The sequence below is a fragment of the Pteronotus mesoamericanus genome, unplaced genomic scaffold, assembly GCF_021234165.1.
Source record: "Pteronotus mesoamericanus isolate MK-2021 breed Mesoamerican mustached bat unplaced genomic scaffold, CSHL_Meso_final contig_263, whole genome shotgun sequence".
Taxonomy (NCBI): Eukaryota; Metazoa; Chordata; class Mammalia; order Chiroptera; family Mormoopidae; genus Pteronotus; species Pteronotus mesoamericanus.
The window spans coordinates 13,544,580-13,569,505 of record NW_026555112.1 but is presented as its reverse complement, the minus strand read 5'-3'; the positions used below and the strand labels follow the sequence as shown (position 1 = coordinate 13,569,505).

General features: G+C 46.6%; 2 protein-coding genes across 2 annotated transcripts in view; both read left to right on the top strand.

Annotated features, from left to right (window-relative positions):
* Positions 1 to 541, top strand: part of VWF (von Willebrand factor) — a 122,737-nt gene extending 122,196 nt beyond the window's left edge. The window contains exon 52 of the mRNA XM_054574700.1: positions 234 to 541. Within this exon, the coding sequence (XP_054430675.1) occupies positions 234 to 422 (189 nt within the window). The 3' untranslated portion in view covers positions 423 to 541. The remainder of the gene's footprint in view (positions 1 to 233) is intronic.
* Positions 542 to 23,669: 23,128 nt separating this feature from the next.
* ANO2 (anoctamin 2) overlaps positions 23,670 to 24,926 on the top strand; it is a 294,279-nt gene continuing 293,022 nt past the window's right edge. Inside the window, exons 1-2 of the mRNA XM_054574699.1 lie at positions 23,670 to 23,690; positions 24,184 to 24,501. Of these exons, the coding sequence (XP_054430674.1) occupies positions 23,670 to 23,690; positions 24,184 to 24,501 (339 nt within the window). The remainder of the gene's footprint in view (positions 23,691 to 24,183; positions 24,502 to 24,926) is intronic.

Below are 24,926 nucleotides of genomic sequence, written 5' to 3'. Positions count from 1 at the left end.
TAGAAATTGCAGCTGGGGGATCGGGGTGTGACGGTACCATATGAACAGAGGACAGGTCAGACGTCCCTGAGATCTACCTTTAGAAGCTGCCTCGTTGTCCTGGGTTTCCTGGGGAGGCCAGAGCTGCCGTGCTCCGAAGAGAGCAGGTTGGGGAGGCAGGCTGCCTCAGAGTCCTCCGTACCCCAGGCTTCTCTGCCATCTCAATCCCCTGTCCCTGTTCTGTTCCACTGCAGGGTAAATGTGACAGCAAAGCCGTGTACTCCATCGACACAGAGGATGTGCAGGACCAGTGCTCCTGCTGCTCGCCCACACGGACAGAGTCCATGCAGGTGCCCTTGCGTTGCACCAATGGTTCCATCATCTACCACGAGGTCCTCAATGCCATGCAGTGCAAGTGCTCCCCCAGGAAGTGCAGCAAGTGAGGCCCCTGCCACCGCTGCGTGGACACTGCTGCCGCCTGCCTTGGCCCAGATGGCCGGAGTGCTGCCCAGTCTTCTGTATGCTCTGCTCTCATGGCCCCTGGGCCCACAATAAAGGCCAATGTCTCATCTTGCAAAAGGCTAATGGTTCACTGTGTCTTCTAGGGTGAGACGACAAGGGTAGGCTGGGCAAATGTAGAGGCTGGTTCTGGCGGAGCAAGCACAGGCTCTACCTGAAAACATTCCAGCCCCACGGCCTGTGGGGAGGCACTGCCAGACTCTGGGACAAAGCTCTGTCTTTGTGCCCATGCAGTGCAGAGGGGAGAGGGGAGTGTGGGGCAGGTCTCCTGGGAGACTCAGCCCCGTGGCTTGAAGTCAAAGGATTTGGCTCAGGAACACTGGGTTCTCTGGTCTCTGAACCCAGGGCCTCAGAGCAGAACAGAGGGGTGGGCCCTGGAGCCAGGCTCCCGCTAAGCTAGACATGGCTATTGCCAGCGTGGCCGGTGTCCTGGGGAAGGGGTTTGCGAGGTGTGCAAGGGTTTCTCTGAGCCCTTAGCTCACTAAGTTCTTGTGTACCCTCTGTGGCCCGGTGGGAGGGAGAGGTGCTGAGGACTGAGGGGACTGCCGATGGGGTGCTGGCAGGTACAGGAACATGGTCCCCCCCCAGGTCGGCCATGCGTGGTGAGCCCCAGACTTGGGCTCAGGCCTGGGTTCCACATAAGGCCCTTACTCTCCTGTGTGGCTTCAACTAAGCCTCTTAGTGGTTCTCAGACTTAGTTCCCTCACCTGAAGAACAGGGATGTGAGTCTCATTTATAGGGTTGGGAGGATAAAATAAGCCTGAAAGTCTGGGGTAACTATAAATTGTTCTTCTATAATGTAAGAAGTGACAAGAATAAAAATGGGGACATCAAGGCTGAAAAGGGGGAAAAGTATCTCTCCCGTCCGTGACAGAGCATTGGGGGTTTCCTCTGTTCTGAGGGGTGTAGAGCTGAGTTTCCTGCAGACCCTGCCCACTCAGGTGTCCTTTAGTGGAGGGGAAGGGGGAGCAGATAGCACCAAACTTCCCCAGTCCCCGATCCCTAAGTGGTGCTGTCAGTCTCAAAGAGAGAGTGTCCTTCCTTAAAATGTAGGGAAAAGTTTATGTGTACATGCTGGCAAGATGATGAAAATTGGGGAGAGCATACCCATGGGAATTAAGAGAAGGTCTGGATATTTGACAGGAATTTGGCGGAGGAATTTGGTGGCAGATTGATCTTCATTCCAGACCCTTTTAACACAAGAGACTCAACTCACTGGAAGGATGATGGAGTTGGAAAGGATTTAGACATCATCTAATCTGCTGCCCCTCCCCTGCCCCTTTCCTGGGGATGAAAGCAGCTTGGAGAACTCCAGTGACTTGCCGAAGGTCACACAGCTGCTGAGTGGTGGGGCCAGGTTCAGAACTCAGGTGCCACCCTGTCTGGTGTGGCTCCGTGGATTGAGCACTGGACTGCGAACCAAAGGGTCACTGGTTTGATTCCCCATCAGTTTGATTACCTGTCAGGGCACAGCCTGGGTTGCCCCAGTTAGAGGCATGTGAGAGGCATCTCACACGTCAATGTTTCTCTCCCTCCCTCACTCCCTCCCTTCCTGCCTCTCTAGCAATAAATAAATAAAATCTTAAAAAAAAAAAGACCTCAGGCATCTTGACACCTAGGCAAGAACCCCAGGGCATGCCACCGGAGCATAACACGGTCTGTTATTTATAGATTCAGCCCTTGCTATCATGGGGACCAGCGACTGCTGCACTTCTCCAGCACTTTTGTTACTTCTGCGGACCAACCTCAAGGGAATACACAGTACAGGCAAATGGCACAGATTGTGTTAAATAGATTTGGTGGGGAGTTTGGTGGGGTAGAGGGAAGAAAAAATGAATGGATAGAAGTTTTATGTAACTGCTCAATAATTCAAAGGTGGTCATCTCTCCATGCATCATCCTGACTCCAACACTGAGTGGCCTCTAAGGTCTCTGTAGGAAACCAGATCCAGTGCAGGGCATTGCCTGTCTCTCTCCTGACTGATCGCCTAACACTCTACCTGGGGGTGAGGTGTTACCGGAGGCACCAGCCAGACAGACTCAGCAGAAAGGCTGCCTCTTTCGCATAAAGTGTCAATTTCCCCACTGCCTCAGCCATCACAACCTGCATGTCTCCTCCTATTTACTGATAGGACAATTCATTCTCAAGAAAAAATCTGAATCAGAAAGGCTGCATACTTTGATTTTTTAAAAAAACGGCAGGGAGCAGATTAAGAAGGATGCAGAAAACGTAGTGGAGGTTGTGGGGTGTGTTTCACAGTCCTCGCTTACTCCGAAGGGCTTCCAAGGGCCTCTGGTCTCAGGGACTTCTCTCTTTTTGCTCACTCTCACACCAGATGAGACAGAGTCCCACGAAGTGAGAGTTTTGGAGGGACTGTGGAGGAGGGAGTATACAGGGACTAGGGGATAAGAAAGTGCTAGGAGAGAAGCAAGGGAAAGGATAAAGGAACTATGGGGGAAATTTTTCCACATGTCTTGGCACTGAAAAGACATGGAGAAGGTTCCTGGAAGTGAATGGGGGAGGGGACATTATTTGGGAGAGAAAGAAGCCGAATGCTCAAGCGTTTGTTTGAGCACCCACTCTGGAGTAGGCCGCCTGCCTTGGGACCCTGGACCCATATCCTTAGAGGCAAATTGCTTGATCTCCCCCCTCCCCACCAGTCTCCTCATCTGTAAAATGGGTATACTAGCAATAATTCATAGAATTGCTGTCGGAATTAAATACTTACTGAGGGTTAAAGCACTGGGAAGGGTGCCCGAGAAAGAGGATGTCCTGTCTAATACACATTTGCCACGATTACTCCTAGGGAGCAGTATAAAGCTTGGGACTGGGACCTAAAACTTACTGTTTTCCCTCTGCTGGGTCCCTGGCTCATTCTGTGCGGCCTGCTCCCCTTTACTGCCTCAGGCTCCTCATCTGTAAAGTGGGGAGATAACATTCTGCACACTGAAGGGCCAGTGGTTATAAATAGCACACGACTTTAACATCATAACTTTTTATTTTTGGGGTCCCAGGTATTAAGGAATTTGTTTAGCTCCAGGGCATCTTGGAATTGTAGACTGCATCATCCATCATGGCCCTTCGGAAGTCTCTAAGTCCCTCCCTTCGCCCATGGCCAGGTACCTAATTGGTCCGAGAGGCGGCAGTCCTCTTGATTTTGGGACTGGCTTCCACAGTTTCCCTCCTCAGCCCTGTTCCAGGGTATCGCTTGGATGCTCATCTACAACCTACCCCTCCTCCCGCCTCCTGCAGCCTTTCTTCCCCTCCTACTTGCCCCTGGTGTACCTATTCCTTCACTCCTGCTCCTTTCAGTCGAGAAAGGTGGGGACAGTTGGCTGCGATCGATTGAAGGCAGGCGCGCAGGGAGCCTCCCCACCCCCACCCCGGGCATTTCCCTGGATAAGGCGGAGGGAAAGAGGCTTTGCGGGTGGGATTGGCAATCCATCAACCAGACGGTTCACGAGATAATCCGGCTGAATATTCACACCCGGCCCAGGTTATGAGGCACCTCCCCTCGGTGGAGGAGAATGGGCAGCCCTAACCGCCTCACCCCTCAGCTCTATTAACCAGGTGCCCCAGTCTCAGCTCTACGGCTGAACGAGCCCTCTTCGGCACGTGGCACTGCCCGCGCCCGTGCGCACGGCGCTCCGCGGGACAGCCGGGCGCGCTCGGCCTCTGGCGGCGCGGGCCGGGTGGCTCGGGGAGGGATTCTGGAGGAGGAGACGGCAGCAGGCAAGGGGCGGGCACGTCCAGACCCAGCAGAGCCGAGATGGAATTAGCCCCGCAGCGGAGTAAGCCTGTCCAGCTGCGAGCGCCACAGCGGGGTAGTCAGGGTTTGGCGTCCTGCGTGCCAGCACCATGGCCACCCCCGGGCTGCAAGGTGAGTGTTCCCTGCTGGAGACCCAGGTCCGGGGCACACGGCAAGTTGTAGGAGGGAGAGGGGCTGGGGGTCAAGGAGCCGGCATCCTAACTCCTACCCTTCGGGATTGGTGACCTCAGGTGAACCCGGAGAGAAGGTGGTGAGGCGAACAGATAGATCCCTTTTCCCGCCGGGGTAGGGGAGCAAGGGACGCCTGAGCAATTTCCCAGTTTTATGGAGGAGAGAGAAGGTGGGACAAGAGGCAGAGGATTGGTAAAGGGTTTTTTTTTTTTTTTTTTTTTTTTTTTTGGTGAGGGACGATCATTTCTTACCTCTGCGACTTTGCCTCTCCATTTAACAAGTTGTTGGATGTTTAGTGTTGCCCAAACAGCTAACAGAGTTTAATTCAGAAACAGTCTGTGTATGACGACAGAGGTTTGGATTGGTCCCAGCAGATTTGACTTTGGCCTCTTTGGAGTGCCCCCCAGTTTTAGGAAGTCCCCCAGCCCTCACCTAACCCTCCTTTAGGAAGGGCATTTGCCTCTCAGGGTGCAGGGAAACCCAGGCATGTCTTTCCTAGGGTTTTTTCTTCGAAGAAAAGCGAATTATACTGACCTTGCCTGTAACAGGGATTTTGTTGGGTGTCTTGTTCCTGGTGGTTTTCAAGAGAGGCATGAAGTGGGAAGTTGCCCAGGCAATTGGCATCAACAATAAGCTGAAGGGACTGGAAGGAGGAGTCACTCTTTGGGAGCAGGTATGGATAGATGCCTCCAGGAACCATGTGGACCCTGGTCCAGGAGAGAAGGTCTCACTGAGAAGGTTAGTTCTAAATTCGAAGGCAAGTGACAGGCAGAGGGAGAATCTTAGACAAAGTCGCAGCCCTCCCAGAGGACTGTGCCAATCACCTCTCTCTGTCACCCTCACCAGCTGCCAGACATCCAGCGCCCTCTTCCTCCTTTCGTTGTGTCTTGCTATGCACCTATCATTTTGGGAACCAAGGACCTGATACGGTCCTTTCTAGCAACCTCCTATGCTCTCTGAATTGCCTCTATGTGGGAACCTGGGCCACTTTGCTGGCTGATTGAAGAGGCTATGTGAAGCGTAGGGTGGGTACCAAACAGCACCCTCAGGTTCTGGTCTAGTTTCCATGTCCTCCTTCTCTGCCATCTTCCATTGCGGGGTAAGGCTAGAAGCCCAGAAGCATTGGGGCCTAAAGTGGAGCTTGTCTATCAGTTTCTCTAGTGAGCCTGACTGAATGCCAAATATTGTGCTCAGTGCTGGACTTACAAAGGTCAAGAAAGGCCCGCACCTGCCTGTCTAGATCTTACGTTCTACATTCATGGTGTCCTAAGATGATCTTAATACTTTAGCAGCCACATGCACTGTTGTTGGATACAGGAAGGAAGAGGTGGGGTCAAGCATGGGCTTGTTCAGACCACAGCAATGAAATTAGCCCCATCTCTACTTCCGATATTTTTAAGATGTACTAGAGGTCTTTCTTTGGCTCCTACTGACAACCTTGCCTTTCCTCCAGAAACTTTAAAAAATAATATATTTCTGTCTGGCTGATGACTTTCCATCTTGGTTAACATGTTGAAACTACTAAAGGATGGTCATTCTCAGTTAGCTGGTGTCAGGTCTTCCTTCTGTTTAGCAAACATAAGAATAAAGCAGACTTCCATGAAATCTTCTGACTTGTTCATTGACAAAGGAATAAAGCCCACTCTCACTGATGCCTGTTATTGATAAACAAATCAAAAATAGCTTTTTTCTAAAAAAAATAACAATACATGTTCATTATGAGGAAAATTTAAATACAAATACATAAAATAAAAATAAGTTACTTGTTTTTAATATTTTGGCAATTATTCTTTGCCCTATTAGATTTTTAAGCCATCATGATTTTTGCCTATATCAGATACATATTTTTATTTATCTTTATTAGTCATCAAACGTCTTAAAAGAAAGGAAGACTTAGATACAATTAAACTTTAAATGAGGATAAATTAACAAGTGTCAAATAATGAAGGATTGGGAACATATTATTATATCACAAGACCTAGACTAAGAATAGGTACTGTAATTGAGTAAAAATTTATCTATGATCTTCCTGACAGGTCAGAAAAGAGACCAGTATGTTACATGGATCTCATTGTCTAATAAAAGGAGACTAGTTCATTAGCATGAAATTTTAAGAAGAATGTCACAGTGATATTTGTGATATTTATGTAAGACACTGCCCAACATAATGAGCTCTAGTTTTATTAATAGGTTTTTAGAAAGTATATTATTTATCACGTGGGCATTTATTATATATTGTATCTGATTTTCTTTTAAATGGGTGTTTCTGTTTTATTCTTTCTGGTTCATTCTACCCTATTATACTTTTAAAAATGGTGTTTGCAAACCATTAGATAACCAGCTAATGAGTTAAACCTATGATGTGAGAAGTAATGGCTGGCAGCGTGTAGAACACTCAGTGGCTAGTAGTGCTTTTGGACTGGTGGCTCTCAACCTCTTTTTCCTCCCCTCTGCAAGACACTTAGAGCCAGTTCTTATACAAGTTTCCACGTTATAATTTCCCTTCAGCCTGAAAATGTCTTTTAGTATTTCTTGAAGTGTCCTGCTGGTGCCAAATTCTCTCAGCTTCTGTTTTTGTGAAACATGTCTTTATTTCAGCCTCGTTTTTGCATGATAATTTCATTGGATGGATGTAGACTAGTGGGTTGACAGGTTTTTGTTTTTGCTTTTTCTTTCCAGCAGTAGGTGTTACTTTATTGGTCTTCATTATTTTGATGGGTTCGGCCTTAATTCATATTTTCATTTTGTTCATTCTTTTTCTTATGTATACTACATTTTTAACCTGGTAACTTTCAAGATTTTATTTTTAGTTTTGGTTTTGAACAGTTAGACTGTTATTATATATTTAGTTGTGATTTGTTTTGTATTTTTCTTGCTCATTTTTATTGACCTTCTTGAACCTGAATGTTACTATATTTTATAAAATTTTGGATGATTCCAGCCACTATTTCTCCAAATATTCTTCTGTTCTATTTTCATTCTCTTCTATTTCTAAAACACTAATTACATCTATGTTAGACTATTTGCTGTTGTCCCATTGGTTCCTGAGACTCTGTTAATTATTTTATTAATCTTTAGTCTTTCATTCTCTAGGCTTGATAATTTCTATTGATCTGTCTTTAAATTCATCAATCCTTTCTCTGCCTCCTCCAGTTGCTGTTAAGCTCATTCAATGAATTTTTTTTAGTTACTATAATTAGTTCTAAGAATTCCATTTAAAAAATAACAGCTTTATTGAGGTATAATCATATACCATAACATTTAGCCTTTAAAAGTGTACCATTCAGTGATTTTTAGTATATTTACAGAGTTGTGCAACCACTATCTAATTTTAGACCACTTTCATCATCCCAGAAATAAACCTCATACTCACTGGCAGTCATTCACCTTTCCCCCACCCTCTAACTCCTGGCAACCGCTAATCTACTTTCTGTCTCCATGGATTTTCCTATTCTGGATATTTTATATGAATGGTGTTTGTGTTTGGGCTCCTTCACTTGGAGTAATGCTTTCAATGTTTAGCTGTATTATAACATGTATAAGTTCATCATTGCCTTTTATGGCTAAATAATATTCTCTTGTATGGATACACCACATTTGTTTATTTATCAGTTGATGGACATTTTAATTTCTACTTATTGCTACTATAAATAATGCTGCTATGAACTTTCAAGTACAAGGTTTTGTGTGGACATGTTTTTATTTCTCTTGGGTATATACCTAGGAGTGGGACTGTTGGGTCATATGGAAACTCTATGTTTAAGTTTTTCAGGAACTGACAGACTATTTTCCAAAGCTGCTGCACCATTTTACATTCTCACCAGCCATGTCTGAGGGTTCTAATTTCTCCACATCCTCACTGACACTTGTTGCTCTTTTTAATTATAGCCATCAACAGCCAAAATGATGTTGAACATTTTTCTCATTGTAGTTTGTCGGCATTTCCATTTCTTCTAAATGTCAACTTAATCTTTGCTAATTTTAAATTAGATTATTTGTCTCTTTATTTTTGAGTTATAAAAATTCTTCATATCATCTGAATACCAGCCCTCTGTCTAGTATATGACTTACAAATATTTTCTCCTGTTTCGCATATTCACTTTATTAATGATGTCTTTTCAATCATTTTTAATTTTTATTTAGGCCAAGTTGTCTGTTTTTTTAATTATTTGTGCTTTTGGTATAATAGCTAAGAAACCCTTGCCCCACCCAAGGTTATGAAGATTTACTGCTATGTTGGCTTCTAATAATTTACAGATTTAGCTATTGCATTTAGGTTTATAATCCATTTTGGAAAAGTTAATTTTTATGTATGATGTGAGGAAAGGGCCCAAATCCATTCTATTGCATGTGGATATGCAATTGTCCCAGCACCATTTCCCCATATCTTTCCCCACTTCTTGCTACCCTTGTTGAAATTCAAGGGCTCATTTCTGGAATCCCAGTCCTGTTGATTGGTCTGTGTGTCTATCCTTATGTCAGTACTACTGTGGCTTTGTGGTACTTAAAATAAGCAAGTGTGAGGACAGTTACATTTGCTTTTGTTTATGTTTTGAGTTTTATTTTTGTATACCCACTAAGAATGTACTTATCTTTACTATCAGAATATATGTTAGCTGCCTTAAAGTTTTGGGGCTTTGTTGAGATCAGTGTGTGTGTGTGTGTGTGTGTGTGTGTGTGTGTGTGATCATGTCCTATTTCTTTTAGAAGCATAAACAGTGGGACTAGGAAGATGCCTGCCCCTCGACAGGCCCAGATCGAGCGCAGGCTCTGACAGTGTGCATGAACAGGGCCAACCCAGCACCTTCATCCTGCCTTTCCTGTGGGGGAAACCTGGAAATGAATCTTCCAAGTGGGCAGGGTAGGGTAAATCGGATCCAGGTCCTTTTGGACCAGGTGAAAAAGGCCAGAGAGCTGCTATCAATTTTTATTGCTTGCTCAGTGTCTCTCTCATGGGACACTTATTCTTTGTATGTCTAGTAAGTTTTGATGGTGAAATAGACATTGTGCATGATACACTATTATCTTACTTTCAGAAAGGTTAAAGAACTAAAAACATTTTTTTTTTCTAGCTGGCAGTTCATTTACTAACTGATAATTATGGTATTTTAAAGATTTTATTTATTTTTAGAGAAGGGAAGGGAGGGAGAAAGAGAGGGAGAAGAACATCAATGTGTGGTTGCATCTTGCGTGCTCCCTACTGGGGACCTGACCTGCAACCCAGGCCTGTGCCCTACACTGGGAGTGGAACTGGTGACCCATTGGTTCACAGGCTGGCACTCAATCCACTGAGCCACACCAGCTATGGCTGATAATTTTGATCTTATTTAGGTTTGGTTGCTACTTTGTTAGGGTATATTTGTGGAAATTCCAAGGTATTTTCCAAGAACTGGTAACTTGGTAAGATTCAACCCCTCAACCCTGTCTCCCTATAGATCTTTGCAAGCCTTGCCCTTCAGATGTTTTAGGGACAGTCTAAAATAAACTTTTCTGTAGTGTGTGGTTCTTATTCCTAAAATGAGGCTCTTGGTATCTCAGCTGGATGCCTGGAGGGTTAGGACATGGCAACGAGGTCTTTGCCGCTCTGGATAGAACTTCAACATCTCCCAGTCCTGTCTGATCTCCAGCCCCGCTGTTCTGAGCCGTGTTGTAGTGGCCTCTCTGGTAAGCCTCACATGTCTTACCCTCTGCATGTGAAGCCTTGCTCTCAGCCAATGACTTGTGAAGGATCCTAAAGAGATATCTGGGAAACTTCCTTCACATAGATTCCTCCCCTCTTGTACTCTACCCCATAATTTCTAGCCATTTTAACTGTTCCAATCCTTGATCTCTGTCTCTTTGGTTCGGAGGGGGGGCTCTCCTCACTTTATTTGGATTCCAGCCTCCTGAAACCCAGTCAATAACTTGTCCTAATGAGCCCACACTTGTGAGTTTTTCTTACTCAGAGATTGCTTTTCTGTGATGATGGATGTTCAATGCCTGAAAATGGTTGACTCATATATTTGCCCTGTTTTATATTTGTTTTTGGAAGAATGTCTACCCAGTACCAGTTATTTTATTTATTGCTGGAAGCAGTTTTTTGTCAGGGAGCTTTTTATCAAAAAGTATTTTGTTAGCAGTTTCAGATGTTAAGTCATTGGCAAGGGCCAGAAATGACAGGGCTCTCGAATATTAATTCAAAGGTGATCCTCATGATTTAGAGAAGAGTGATATTGTTTTTACTTATTTTTAATGATAAACTAAGATCCAAAACTTAATCCTCCTCTTAAGGGAGAGTTGGGCTATTGAACTACCTGTAATCAAGACCAAAACATTTCTTCAAAAATAACTTTGTTATTACTCAAAAATACTTGAATCAACATAAACCTCTAGAATTCTATACCACAAGAGATGGCTTTACTGAGAAATCCCTCTTTGCTTATCTTATAGCTTTTTTAAAAAATTCACTCTTTCACTGAGCACTTACTATGTGCCAGGCTGCCGTAAGGGTCAAAGATGATATCCAATCCCTACTTTAGAGTGTCTCTGTTCACCCGTGGTGGGCAAAAGTGTGAGAGGTTGGTAAATCTGTCAGGTTAGGAGAAGTTTGGGAAAGGCTCTACTGAGTAACGCTCTGACATTGGAGTATTTGACATGGATGGTATCTCAGTGGGCTGGCTTACTGCACTTGTAAGTGGAGTTACTTATTATTATTTACACTTATTGTGTAAGGTACTATATTAGTTAGGATATTGCTGAGTTAGCTGCTCTAACACGTAGACTGAAAAATACATAATGAGTAGAACACATAACAGTCCATTTCTTTCTAAAGTAAGAGTCTTGGGTGGATAAACAATTTGGTGAGGTAGCTCTTTTCCATGTGGCTTTTCAGGGACCCAGGGTAATGGAGGGTCAACCAACTTCAACTATGACTTCCAAGGTGGTCCTGAGAGTTGCTATTCCAGTTGCCTAAAAAGGGGAAAAGAGCATGCAGGAGCCTGCAGGAACATGCACAGGAGGTTTGTTATGGGTCAGGCCTGGAAGTAGCACATATCACTGTTTGTATTCCTCTGGCTGGAATGCAGCCTCATTGCCATATCTAACTGTAAGAGAGGTTAGGAAATATGGTCTATTTGTGTGTTCAGGAAGGAGAGGAGAACGTGGATTTTGGTAAGCAGATAGTAGTCTCCATCATAAGAGGCCTATTAAAAATGATGTTTGGTGTGGTGTGGCATATTTACATTATTTTACTGTATTAAAATGACAGATTTACACACTTGTCTCGCCAAGTAGGCACTGAGATCTTTATGTTTTCAGCACCCAGGGCAAGTAAGGGAAGGAATGTGGTAAATACTTATTAAGTGGTTTATAAATGAGTGAATGAATGAATGAATGAATGAATAGTAATCTAGTATGACTATAGATAGCCAAGACATTCAGTTCCTTTTTTTCTATATATTAAAAAATTTTAATTCAAGTGGTATCTGGCTAGTAGGAGTTAGAGAAAGCAGGTGAAGACATTGTGAGTTTACCTCTAAATATGAAACACATAATTTCACTTGTCCTTGAGACCCAAGCAATTTGATTCTTTTGGATACTACAGATGAAATTGATTTCTCCTTGGGGGACACAATACTTTTCAAGATTTAAGTATACTTCCTTATGAAATTAGTACATTGGGTTAAAGAAATAAGAAAAAGAGAACTTATAAAAATGGATGAACTAGAGATATAGTTTCACATTAAAAATCTTTCTTTTAATAAAAATTTCATTATGAAGGATTTAACGAGGGTACTTGGTAATGAGATTTGACTATGATCCTCTGAAGTTAGGTGAAATGATGAAATTCTACCCAAATGCTACCTTTTTAAAAAGTTGGTTTTCAAATGTGTGCTGTATTATGATGGTCTTATATACCTATCTTGAGGCTCCTCCTGGAATTTTACATATCTCTATTGTCAATTTAGAAGAACATGTTTGCCTTCCCATTTGTTAAGGCAGGTAGACTTGCCTCCAGTTCATCTATAAACTGTGTCAAATCATCTAGGCATAAGTTAACTACACTTAATTGACACTTAGCATTTGAATTTACTTGGATTGTGCAATATCCATTCCTACTCCTGCTGGCTCTCAAGTTTGTGTTCTGATCAAGGTTCTAACGTCTGTTTTAGAAGTCAGGGAGCCAAACTGAAGCTGCAGAAGTGGAGGGTCCTCCCCCGGGGTTGAAGCACACACCGCTTCTGTAGCCTGTGGACCAAAGCATGCTCACGGGTTGCCAAGTGTGGTAGCTTTTCTTCTTCTCCAGTGACAGGCTTTCCTTGCTTTTGGGTTCATGTAGCACCCAGGCCAAAGCAAATCTCTAGTTCTAAACACTTATCTTTACTGGGCTAAATGGCACTTTGTTTTACTTGTATTAAGCTTATGTTGTTTAAGTTCTGGGTGGTTCTCCTTCATTCTGACATGCCTTTTAAGACCTTGTGACTAGATCTGTGCTTGCCTTTTTGATTCTGTTAGTGGTTCTGCAGAACAATGGTCTCAACCCTGGAGGCACAATAGAATCACTCCAGACAAATTGAGGTAGAGCTCAAACATCAGTATTTGAACCTAGGTAGGTAGCTCTAATCTGCATTCAAGGTTGAGAACAACTCTATGTTTCCATTTGTTCTTACCTTTCCCAATTGCTGAATCTCAGTATTTTAAGCTTGGCCTTCCACGACTGCCTCCTCCTCCCCAGAGTAGTTCTTGTTGCTTGTTTCTCCTTCTCTAGCACTACTTCTAGTTCTGTCCTTTGGAATGTGGTGATCATAACTTTACTGACAGTCAAATGGGGATGATCTGGTTTTAAGTAAGAACAATCTGTATTTGATAAATGACAGCAGCCTAGTAGAGGTGAAGTTATGAAAAATCTTTAAAAAAAAAAAAAGACTCTCTTAAGCCTCCCCATCCTCCCTGCCCTGGTTATTATGAAATCTTGAGTCCCTCTTAAAGTCTGACTCAGCAATTATGGGAGTTTCTAGGGTGTCTCAAGTGTGTTCATGAACAATTCTTGAAGCTTCTACATGGAGTTTCCATCTTAGTTGGTGCTTGCTCTTGGGACTTCCCTTTTTCCCAGATTGTGGGAAGACACATGCCCTGCTCCCAAAACTGATTATGTGCCAGGCCCCATGCTCAGGGCTAAGGACCCAGTAGTGAACAAGATGGGCACTCTCCCTGTCCTCAAGGAGAGCACAGTCTAGCAGATGCAGCTTACTGTCCATATGACATGAACTTAGTCATGTCAGTTAACAGTGCTATAACATAGAGACTGGGAATATTTTCTAAAATTTTCAGGTTCATCAATATCCCTCACACCTGCCGAATCCCTCTGCAACCCCCAGATCTCATCCATATCCAAAGGTCTTGGCAGCCTGAGAGGGGACCTATGATTGGAAGAGTGGTCTTAGGCTTGAACCTTAGACCCAGTCCATTTTGGGCAACAGAAATCTGTTCCACCTTTTTGGAGAGGTAAGAATAAGAAAGGGATCATCGATCTTGGTTACACCCAGGAGGAGGAGAAAGGTCAGAGATGGGGGATGTTTGTGGGTGGTAGAGGAGGGTGAGGGACATCGAGAAAACCCAACTACGCTCAGGAGAGGAGTCAATCAACCTCATTAAAGTGTGTGTGTGTGTGTGTGTGTGTGTGTGTGTGTGTGTGTGTATGTGGTGTGAGTAGAGGGGCTGGAGGATGATAATATTTTGCTCACCATTTTAGTATCACTATGCTTTTCATGCCAATGTACTTGCAAAACAGGTTACAGCTGACTAGCTAACAGAACAGTTTTGACCAATTATGTTGTTGACTGGCTACTTCCTCATAACATAAAGGGAGGGACATTTATACTTTAATCTCATCGACCACACTTCAAAATGCAGTGTAGAATGGGCTGCCAATGAGCAGGTTTGGGCAACTCATCCAAGTCCCAGTCTGTGGATTTTGTCATTGAGAAAGCTGCTTCCTGAAATGAATTTCTTATTCTTTTCTTGCCCTTGGTTTTCACTTTTAGGATTTTGGGTCTGAGCATTGACTGTAAGTACCATTTATTAAAATGCCTTTTTAAAGGAGTGAGAGATAAGAATGTCCACTCAGGAAGTCCACGCTTATCAAGTTGTCTTGATTGTCCCTGTTCTTTGCACAGAATAGCCTAGAGGTTAAAAGTGTGGACTGTGAGTATGCCACTTACTAGCTGGTGACTTTGGGAAACTTGCCTGATCACTCTATGCCTGTTTCCTCATCAGTAAATGGGACAATAGTACCTATCTCATAGTGTTATCCTGAAGATTGAATGAGCTGATTCATATAAAGTGCTTAGAACAGTGTCCAGCACATGTAAGCTGTCAGCTGTTAGGGTTGTTGTAGCTGCTGTTATGATGACGGCAGGTCTGTGGGGAAGCCACTCTGTTCAAAATTTACTTATAATAGTGGATTCCCTGATTCTCTCCATCATTACCTCCCAGCATTCACTGAGCTTCTATTGCATCCAGTCTTGTGCTAGGAATAAAAAGACATAACAGACACATTTTCTGAATGTTTTGAGGACTTCCCTAAGTGGTTAGGGAAGGCTTGGTGTACCAGTAGGACTTTATCTGGATGAGATTTAGGCAAGTGGAGAGAACATTCCAAGCAGGGATGATTCCACGAGCAAAGGCACAGCCTGAGGATCAGTCTGGAGATGGGTTTGGCTTAAGAGGAATGTTCTTATCTGATGGACAGATTAGGCAGCAGAGATATGTAACAGCCAGTTGGAAGTCTTTGAATGCCAACTTGTTTGTAAGCCTCAGGGAAATGGAGGTTTTCAGTGGCAGAGTGACCAGTGAAATAAAAGTTTTATGAAGGGTCACCCATAGCAGCAAAGGAGGTAGGGATTCATTTATCCATCTCCTTATCCTGACATCCCATTTATTTTCACTATAGTCAGAGTGATCTTTCTAATGTAATTCTAATCACATTGCTTTCCTGCTTATAATACTTTAACGTTATTATAACTTGTGAAACCAGCATGTTAACAGAGTGGGGATTGGGCTTCGTATACGATTGAGGAGAGGTATCTAGGGGCAGAAGGTAGAACAATTTTAAAGACCAAAGATGAAAAAAAAAGCAAGTCACCTTCTGGAAGCTGCAGGTAGTTTAGTCTCTCTGGAATGTGTGTGTGTAGTGACCAGCAGAAGACAATTGATACTGGGAAGGTTGATAGTAAAGATGGTAAAGGGCCTTATGTCATGTTAAAAGTGTGTCCTATAGATTAGAGGGTCCTTTTGTTACCGAACAAATGGACCTGTGGGAGGGGGGGTGCTCAGATGCTATTACCGACACAACAACACCCCCTTCCCCGGGGTCCCTCAGTTGTAGGTCCTTTGCCCTCTGCCCTTGGAATTATGGCTCTGAATGGCAGAGTTTGGTGAAAAGTAAAGGAACTATTTATTCAAAAGTTATACAGGTTTGATGAATGGCTAAATATCACCCGTAAACCTCAAAATCCCTTTAAAACAATCACCAGCACACACACCGTCTTGCCTTCCCCCTGCTTTGCCCAGTTAGGCCAGTCAGGGGTACCGTCCTTCAGAAGAAAAAGAACAGAAGTCCGGGGCTCGGCTAGGCAGGCCTCGTGGTTCTCAGCACCATCTGCTGCGTCACCGCGATCTCCAGCTCTTAATCCATAACCATGTGGCACCTTCTCATGGCCCACTAGCAAGAGTCCTTTCTCCCCTCTTTCTTCCCACGTGGTCTTCACACTGTTTCCCAGAGATTGTGTCCCTTTTTCTCTCCTGCAGGCCCCTGTCTCTCCTCCTCCTCTCTAGTTACATTCTGCATTAAATAAGTCTTTCAAACCTTCCTGATTAGCTTTGGTGATATGCAAAATAACCCTTTTTACATAGAAGGAATGAGGCTATCCTGTTATTGACATGCAAAATGACTCTCAATGGTCCTGCTCAAGGCTCCCATCCCCCATGGCGGCCCTCCCTGGGGTGGGGAGAATATATTTTTCTTGGACACCCCAATCTCTGGACCCTGTTACAAATACCCTTTGGGGGGGCCCTGTCCGTGTCCCATTACACTTTCTGTTCCCTTCCAATCCCATCACCTAGTTGGACACTAATGGGACTAAGTGGGTGGAAAAGGAGCAGGAAGAGGTAAGCACTCTCTACTCGTGAGGTTGATGATCTGGAAACAGCCAAGCCCAGTGGCTGATTGCAAAGGTCCACGCAAATGATTGCTTTTCTCTCTGCAATCTCCATTCCTCCCTGCCGATTAGGAGATGACTACTTCTCTAGATGCACCTCAAAACTTAAGTTGTCTAGGCGGCCTTTCCTGCTCTAGGCAGAGCTGAGGGCTCCTGCTTCTGTAGGTCCTTGTTCATACTCCAACTTTGTACTTCTCTCATTCGTGAAATTATCTCCTTACTAATTTTCCTTCCTTATTAGTCCTCCCTTGTGAGTGCTTAGGGATTGGTGGAAGATACTATGTTCTACTTAGCCTTATATTTCCAATGTATTATACAATGCCTGGGAAGGAAACTAATCTGGCATGAATGGAGATGTGAGAGATTATATATAGTCCTACCTGCCATCCCTCAGAAATGCTGTTGTTGTGCTTGGAGCATGGTGTGGTGGCGTGTGCAAGTGGGGAGGGGCAGGGGAGGCCGGCTGTGGATGGGTCTAGGAGATGAAGCCGTTTAGATAGGTAGGCAGGGTCCTGATTGTGAAATGCCCCGTATGGGACAGTGTGGTGTTCGTCCTAAGAAGAGTGGAAATCCACTGAATGGGAGTAACTTGGTCAGATTGTTTCAAAATGATAGTACTAGGCGCAGTGTGGAAAGAGGATGGAGGACTGGGAGGACTAAAGAGGATCTGAGAGGAGCAAGGTTAGTGGCGGGGAGACCAGTGAATTCTTAGGTCCACGTTCAAGGCAAGGATGCACCTGTGGCAGTGTCACCATCAGGAAGGGGATGTTTGAGCCTCAAGAGAGAGGGCTGTTCTTTTTTTTATTTTATTTTGTAATTAAAACATTTATCGTGGTGGCATTGGTTAATGAAATTATATAGGTGTCAGGTGTATAATCCTATGATACTTCATCTGTATATTGCATTGTGTGTTTATCACTCAAAGTCAAAGCTTCTTCTGTCACCCTATATTTGACCCCCTCTACCCTTTATTATCCCCACCCTGTTCCCCTCTGGTAACCACCAAACTGTTGCCTGTGTCTATGAGTTTTTGCTTGTTTTATTGTCTTGTTTGTTTATCTGTTGCTTGCAGTTTTATATCCCACATATGGGTGAAATCATATGGTTCTCAACTCTTTCCGTCTGACTTACTTTGCTGAGCATGGTACTCTCAAGATCCATCCCTGTGGTTGCAAATGGCAGTATTACACCTTTTCTTAACAGCTGAGTAGTGCTCCATTGTATGTATGTACCACATCCTTTTTATCCCATCTTCTATTGAAGGATACTTCGGTTGTTTCCACGTCTTGGCCACCATGAATAATACTTCAATTTGAAAACATTTATTCATAAGGAGAGGGCTGTTCTTGAGCCAAGACTATAAGACAAGCAGAGCTGAGGAGGCAGATTTGAAATGATCCTTCTTTTTGTGTGGAGGGAACTGGAAGGTTTTCCTTTGGATTTCTTTGGTTATATGCAGAGGCTGAGAAAGGTGCTGTTTAGCAGGACTTATGGGGCAAGAGGTGAGGTGATCAGCAGGGCCGTTGGTTCCAAATTTTGAGCTCGGACCTTCAAATTTAGGCTGTTGTCCTGGGTCAAATTCACGCAGGGAAACGGTGAGATCTCAGTGTAAGTATTGATCCCAGCTGAAATGAAATCCGTCCATCTCAGGATGCTCGGGGAGGCTATTGTTTCATCTGAAAGTGACAGGGTCTCTCTGAGCCTCCCAGGAAGGCCTGCGTCTTGGTAGATCTCCACTTGGAGTCCTGTTCTTGGCCTGGGAGAATTTGGGTGCTCTGTCTTCCCTCAAGGGGGCCCTGGCCAATCTGGTTTTGCCAGAAGCAATGGCCTTGAAAGGCCAGTGATGGAGGCTACCCGATTTTTCAGGGCACATTACACTTCACCTGCCAGTGGGTAGTAATGAGGCAGGAAGGATGCTGTGAGGGACACGGCGAGGAAGAGCCCAGCTGCCTGGAAGCCCAGCTCCCGCAGGAGGACTTCCCAGCCCTTCTCTCCTGGAGGCTCTGGGCACCTGCTCGGGCCCGGTGACTCACCTCGCCCTCTTCCATGCCTGGCAAGCCCACTTCCTGCTCTTTCTCTGCCTAGCCTGGCCCTGCGTTCCTCTTGCTTGTGCCACCTGGTCCCTTTGAGCCACTTTCTCCCCCTCACCCCATTGCCTACCACACGAGCCTTTCTTACTGTAATAAATTCTCCACATCCTGCTCTGTTCTTCTCCCTACTCAGAGGCCCCTCCAAGTGGCCCCAAAGAACTCCTCCCCGTCCGCACCTCTCCCTTCCTCTAGCGCAGTGTACCGGTGCCCGCCGTTAGAGCGTACGCCTTCAGCTAAGACCCCTGCCCCTGCACACATGCAGGGCTAGTGACATGTGTAGTAGGGTCCTGTAAAGATTTCAGAATGCTTTCGCTTCTATTATCTCAAGGTGTCAGCGTGGACTATTTGTACTTTGGTATAAATCGGCTTCTCCGCCATGACAGCCAACAGCTAAATGAAGAAATGGGCACAGAAGGCCCTGATGGTGGATGGGAACATGCAGGCCTAGAATATGGGGGAACCAAGGCTGGGGAGGGGCCTCGGGCAGGGAAGGACCGGTGGAAAGGCCAGCATTGACAGGACTCCGAAAACAAGCTCCGCCTGGCTTTTTGTTTAGATTTGGGCTTCTCCCTGATTTTAGTCTCTATTATTTTTCCCTCCAAGTCTCTGATCCTATTTCTTAATCTGCCTCTGTAGCACATCCTAAGGTGCCTGCAGCCCAGTAAGATGGTGGAGGTTGGATCTGACTGGAAGGGACAGAGTTTGTCCCTAAAACAGCCAAGACTGGACCTACAAGGGCAAAACAGTGTTTGGTGGTCTCAGATGAGCAAGGAAATCAAATTCCACATTGTAACAAGGGACAGACAGCTGCTGCTTTTCCAGTGTAGTCTAGAAAAGCTTCCAGGAGGAAGTAAATAGGAAGCAGGCAGGTAGCTGGGAGAGAAAGGGAGTTCTGGGGACTTGGAGCAGAGCAGCCGGAATGAAGCGGAGAAGTCAGATGGAGAGGGCAAAGCCCCAAGTGGGATTTGATGTGATCTCTTGCATTTCCATAGCTCAGGTACTTCCAAGGAATGTTGCTCTTTCCTTTTATGGTGTCATCATGCTGGTCCTATGAGGAAAAGATACAGTAATGACACCTTCCCACCTCCAGTCATGGAAGGAATGGCTAAGCACAGAGAAAGTATTTATTTGTCCAAAATTATGGCCAAGCCAGGACTAGGCACGGAGGCTCAGCCTGGCTGCGCTCACTCCTGGTTCCGTGCTGATGGCTAGTCTTGAGAGGGCTGTACAGTGGGAAGGAGAACCGTGTGGTTAAGTCAAGCTTCATGCTTTTCAGGTGGTTCTGTAGAGCTTAGCCTTGTGCTATATCTATGTAGTCCCAAATCACTGCCTGGCATGTCCTGATTTTCTTAGCCTTGGCCTGACAAAGACTGCCCACTGTGGCTTTGGGCCATGCAGACAGGCTGTAGGTGCCTCCAAACAGCAGGCGAAGACCAGGACACTGCCCTCTTTCTCTCCATTTCCTCCCTGCTCTCAAGAAGCGCAGCCCCACCTCACTATCAAGTGTCCCTATGGCACCATTATGCTTCAGTGTCTCTACAAATGGAGCAAATAAGAATATTCAGAAAACTCCAGTTTCAAAGAGATGAGGAATACCAAGAAGAGCAGGAACACGGTTGGAGAAGATATGCAGCACCTTTCAGTTCATGGTAAAGATTTTATACTTTGGCAATGGGGAAGCATCAAAGGGCTTTGAGTGGGACGGTGGAGTAATGTGGTGCACAGTTTAAAAAAACCCCTCTGAGGGTGGAGGAGGAGAATGGACGGGGGTCAGGTGTAGATGTGGGCAGGTGCTGCTGTCAAGGTGAGATTGCCCCCTGTCCACGCCACGACGGAGGCCTTGGTCATTTTCTTTCGGTTATACTTTAACGGTGAAGAGGGTTTCCTTCCCCCAGCCCCAATGTTCCAGTGCCTTACGAGGGTCTTGGATAATTGAAAGAGGGGCTGGTCACATTTGGGGTGGCCATTTGGGGATCTGGGCAGAGGCTTGGGGACATAGGCCCACTGACTAAACCTGGGCTGCCCCAAGGGGTTCTCTTCACTCAGTGACACCAGACAGTAAATGCTGCTCCTTGAGCCCCACTCTCCGAGGCTCCCTGCTGACCAATGGAGTCCACCGATTGGAGCTCAGAGGCCGTCCTCTGATGCCTTTACGTGTCTGTGGGTCCCCCTTCCCTTACCACCTCAGCTGGTGGGACTGCAATCATGTCTGGGGTGGGAGGGAATTAGCTTTATTAGTAATATCTGAATATTCCTGTCTTACACCTTGCTGGCAGATTTTTGAAAGAAGAATGTACTACTTTTGACTTGAATGACTGAAAGAGCAGGGGGCCGCAGCTAGATGGAGAAGCATGTCCTAGCCAGAAGGAAGGATATTCACAAGATGTCCTGACATGGAGCTCCTCCCCCACCGCCCGTCGTCCCTCCGCCAGCGTGCGTGCCCATTCCTGTCTCCTGTTTTCTGTCTCTAGGGAATATCTTCCAGAAGCCACCTACCTTTCAAGATCAGCTTTAGGCTTAATTCCTCTGGAAGCCTACCCTGACCTAGATTCCTGGTCTCCTACAATAGGGACTGGATTCCACAATGTTGAAATAAATGATAAAAGCTTCACGCTGCTGGCCATACTTGTGTTTTCTGCATGAAAGATGCTAAGTTTACCAAGTGCAGGGACCAAATATTCTAGGTGTACTGAAATTGCCAAGCAGAGAGCTGGGCACGTAGGCGCTGCTCCACAACCTCGTAACTGGCCAGAAACAGTGTTTCAAGAGACGAGGAAGAGCTGTTGCTCATTCATTCACTCACTCATTCAGCAGGGAGGGACGAAGGGCTGAATGAAAGGGTGCGATGTATAAGGCATAATCTCCGCTTACACAGAGCTTAAAATGAAAACAAGAAGAATAATGATAATAACCACCTTTTAGTGCAAGTGCAAAGGCTAATGACTGTCCTGGGCACTTTGCATTCCATTTCCAGTTCTCATTCTTATTACAGTCCCACAAGTTTGGGATTCTCCCTGTCTACAGCTGAAGAAACAGGCTCAGAGAGGTCTCAGAGTCAGCATGGCAGAGCGGAGGTCTAAGCCCAGGTGCCAGCGCTGAGGTTGAGTCCAGGCACCCTGGGCTCTGTTGCTCTGCTTGAAAGTGTTTCTCAGAGGTGGGAAGAGACTGAGTGATCAGCGGCGAGACCTCTGCAACTTGTGGCCCCTGTCTGGGATTTTGGTGCCAAGCAGTGTTGGAGGGTCTCATCTCTCAGCCCCCTCCAATTCTAATATGCTGCAGGTCCATGAGCACCTGGGGTCCTTCCCCTGTGCGGTGAGGCTAGGAGTCTCCTGCAATAGCATGCGGTCCTGCTGTGGGCTGTGAGGAGGGCTGTTCTGAGCGGGGCCAAACAGGGGCCTTGGGACTCTGAGGCCTTGGTGGAGCCAGCAGGTGCTTGGGGAGCCCTCAGGGCATCGGAGGCTGTCCTTTTGTCAGAGGACACTCCTGCCCTCGGTGGGCCCACCATTGGTTTGTCCTCGCCTTTCCTCTAGGGGCGCTGCTGGCTGGTCTGGCTGTCCCGGGATGCTAATTTAGCTAATGTGAAATTAGGCTAATTAGTATTAGCACTGAGCATTTAGGCTAATGCTAAAACGTAAGCCTTTGGCATTAATTCAAGGTCTCTCTCCTGACAGTGTCCAACCCACCCTGCCTTGCCTGATGCCACCCTTTTGTGTGGGAATTACAAGAAATTATGACAGCCATGATCCAAAGGGCCTCCTGCTGGCGACTCCAGGCTCTGTGTGAATGTGTGAGTGAATGAGAGAGAGAGAGAGAGAGAGAGAGAGAGAGAGAGAGAGAGAGAGAGTGTGTGCGTGTGTGTGTGTGTGCGTGTGTGTAGTGGGTGAGACGCCCCTTCCCCCAATCCCCACTTTCTTCTCCACTCTCCTCTCCCTTGTGGCCAGTGTGACCCTGGATCTGAGGAGACATGACCATTTTTTTAGAACCACCCCTGTCCCCTCCCTCAGTGCCTCAGTTTCTCTGTGTCCTGGGTTTCCCATCACCTGAAGCGGCTTTGCCGCCTTTGTCTTTCCCTCTCACAGATATCCTCCTGCTCCCTGGCTCCCCAGGCTGGCTGAGCCCTCAGGTGGTGGCCAGGGGTGGGCAGGGACCCAGACAAGGACCTCAAAACCTCAAGGTGCTGGGTCCCCGAGCCCCAGATCTGCAGGGCAGCTCCAAGAGACACACTGGCCAACATTCTGGTGATGAGCACTCCCACAGCAGCTCTGTGAGTACTGGGGTGCCGGGGGGACGGCTCGCCCTGTTGGGGGCCCTAAGGGAGCCTCTTGACTGAGGACACTCCACTTAGGGGGCAGGTGTGTGTGTGTGCGCGCGCACGCATGCATGTGTGTGAGTGAGAGAGAGAGAGAGAGAGAGAAAGACTGGGGGTTTTTATTAGGTCCTTTTCCTTTCTTTTCTCTAAGGCATGAAGCATAATGTCCACACTGGAGTCTTTTGCTCCGAGAAGGGCAGGCCAGGGAAGGAGGAGGTATGAGAGGCCAGGTGATCCCACCTGCTAGGTGTCCACCTGCTGGCAGACTCCCTGGCTCCCCTCCCGCCTCTGCTGTGGTGGCTCTGGAGGCTTTCCCCTGTGCCTGGTTGCCCTGGTGACCTCTCAGGTGGCTGCCGAGGCAGCTGGGTATCAAACTGGTAATAAACAGGGAAACATCCAAAGGGGAGGCAGGTCCCTCCTCTGCTCCGCCTCGTTCTTTCTCCTTCTTTTCTCTCAACATCCCATCTCCACGGGTGTAAGAGGGCAAGAGCCAGTCCCCTGCTGCCGTCGGTGGCAGCATCCTCACCAGTGGCTGGAGAGTATGAGGAAGAGGATGATGTGGAGCTGTGAAAGGCATAGTGTGTAGTGAATCCCTGTGAGGTGGACCAGGTGACCAGAAATTGGCCTTTGTTCCAATGGATCCCGAGAACCTGCCAGTGAGTACTTTGCGTGCGTAAGTATGCATGTTGGCAGATCCGCATGGAGGTGGGTGTGCCACTGTGCATGTGGAGGGCTGTGTGTGTGTCAGAGTGCACTTGCGTGATGTCCATGCGCACAGATGTGTGTGCTGGTGCTGAGAGGCTGGGTGTACGTGACTATGTGTGTGCAGGAGTGGGCCTGTGGCTCTGAATGTTAAGGCAGGGGTTTGCTGCTGCGTGTGCAGGCTGGGTACCTGAGCATATGGGTGTGCATGAAGGCCAGAGCAGGTGTGGAGGCATCCGTGCCTGGGCTGTGGACAGGCGGTTGGAAGGCTGGGTGTGGCAGATGAATTTAGGCCACTCTGTCCTTTCACTGGGACAGTTTGGGCCTCTGGGCCTGAGGGGCTTGCTCCCTACTGCACCTTTTTGGGTCAGAGCAAGATCAGCCTCCTCTGTCTCCTGCCCCTTTCTCACCTGACCTCACTGTTCCTGCTCTGTTTTCCCTGGCCAGGTCATCAACAACTACCTGGATGCCAACGAGCCAGTGTCCTCGGAAGCCTGCCTGAGTCGCACGCACTTCTATGACAACCAAAGGAAGGTTGACTACGTGCTTGCCTACCACTACCGGAAACGCGGGGCGCACCCTGGCCATGGCCATTCACTGGCCATCATCTCCAATGGGGAGACTGGCAAGGATCCCCATGCTGGGGGCTCTCATGACATTGAGCTGGGGCGGCTGGATGCCCTGGAGGAGGAGAGGAAGGAGCAGCGGGAAGAGTTTGAGCACAACCTGATGGAGGCTGGGCTGGAGCTGGAGAAGGACTTGGAGGTGAGGTTGGGCAGGTGTCACAGGATTGTGGGATGGGATGGCCCTGCAGGGCTGGGCTCCTGGGGATCAGCGTCACCTGTAGGGAGGCTTGGCTTTGTTCTGGAAAGTGGCTTTTTTTTTTTTTTTTTTTGGTTTTCCTGGTGGGAAACCAGGTTTTCTTGCCCAAGGACTTGAGGAAGAGTATTGGTATAGTTAGTGACTCTACCTAGGGGGTCCCAGGTAGTAGGAGTGTGTATGTGTGTATATGTCAGTCTGCTGGCTGAGAATCAGCCTAGTAGAGATTTCTTCCTGGTGTCCTGAGGCCCCACCTTGTGGCCTTTTCCATAATGGTTTCCTTGGGATGAAAGCTCTGTTTGCCTGTGGAACTTGGGATCAAAATTCTGCTATGTGCTTGCTTGGGACCCCGGGGGAGTTGATTACATGGG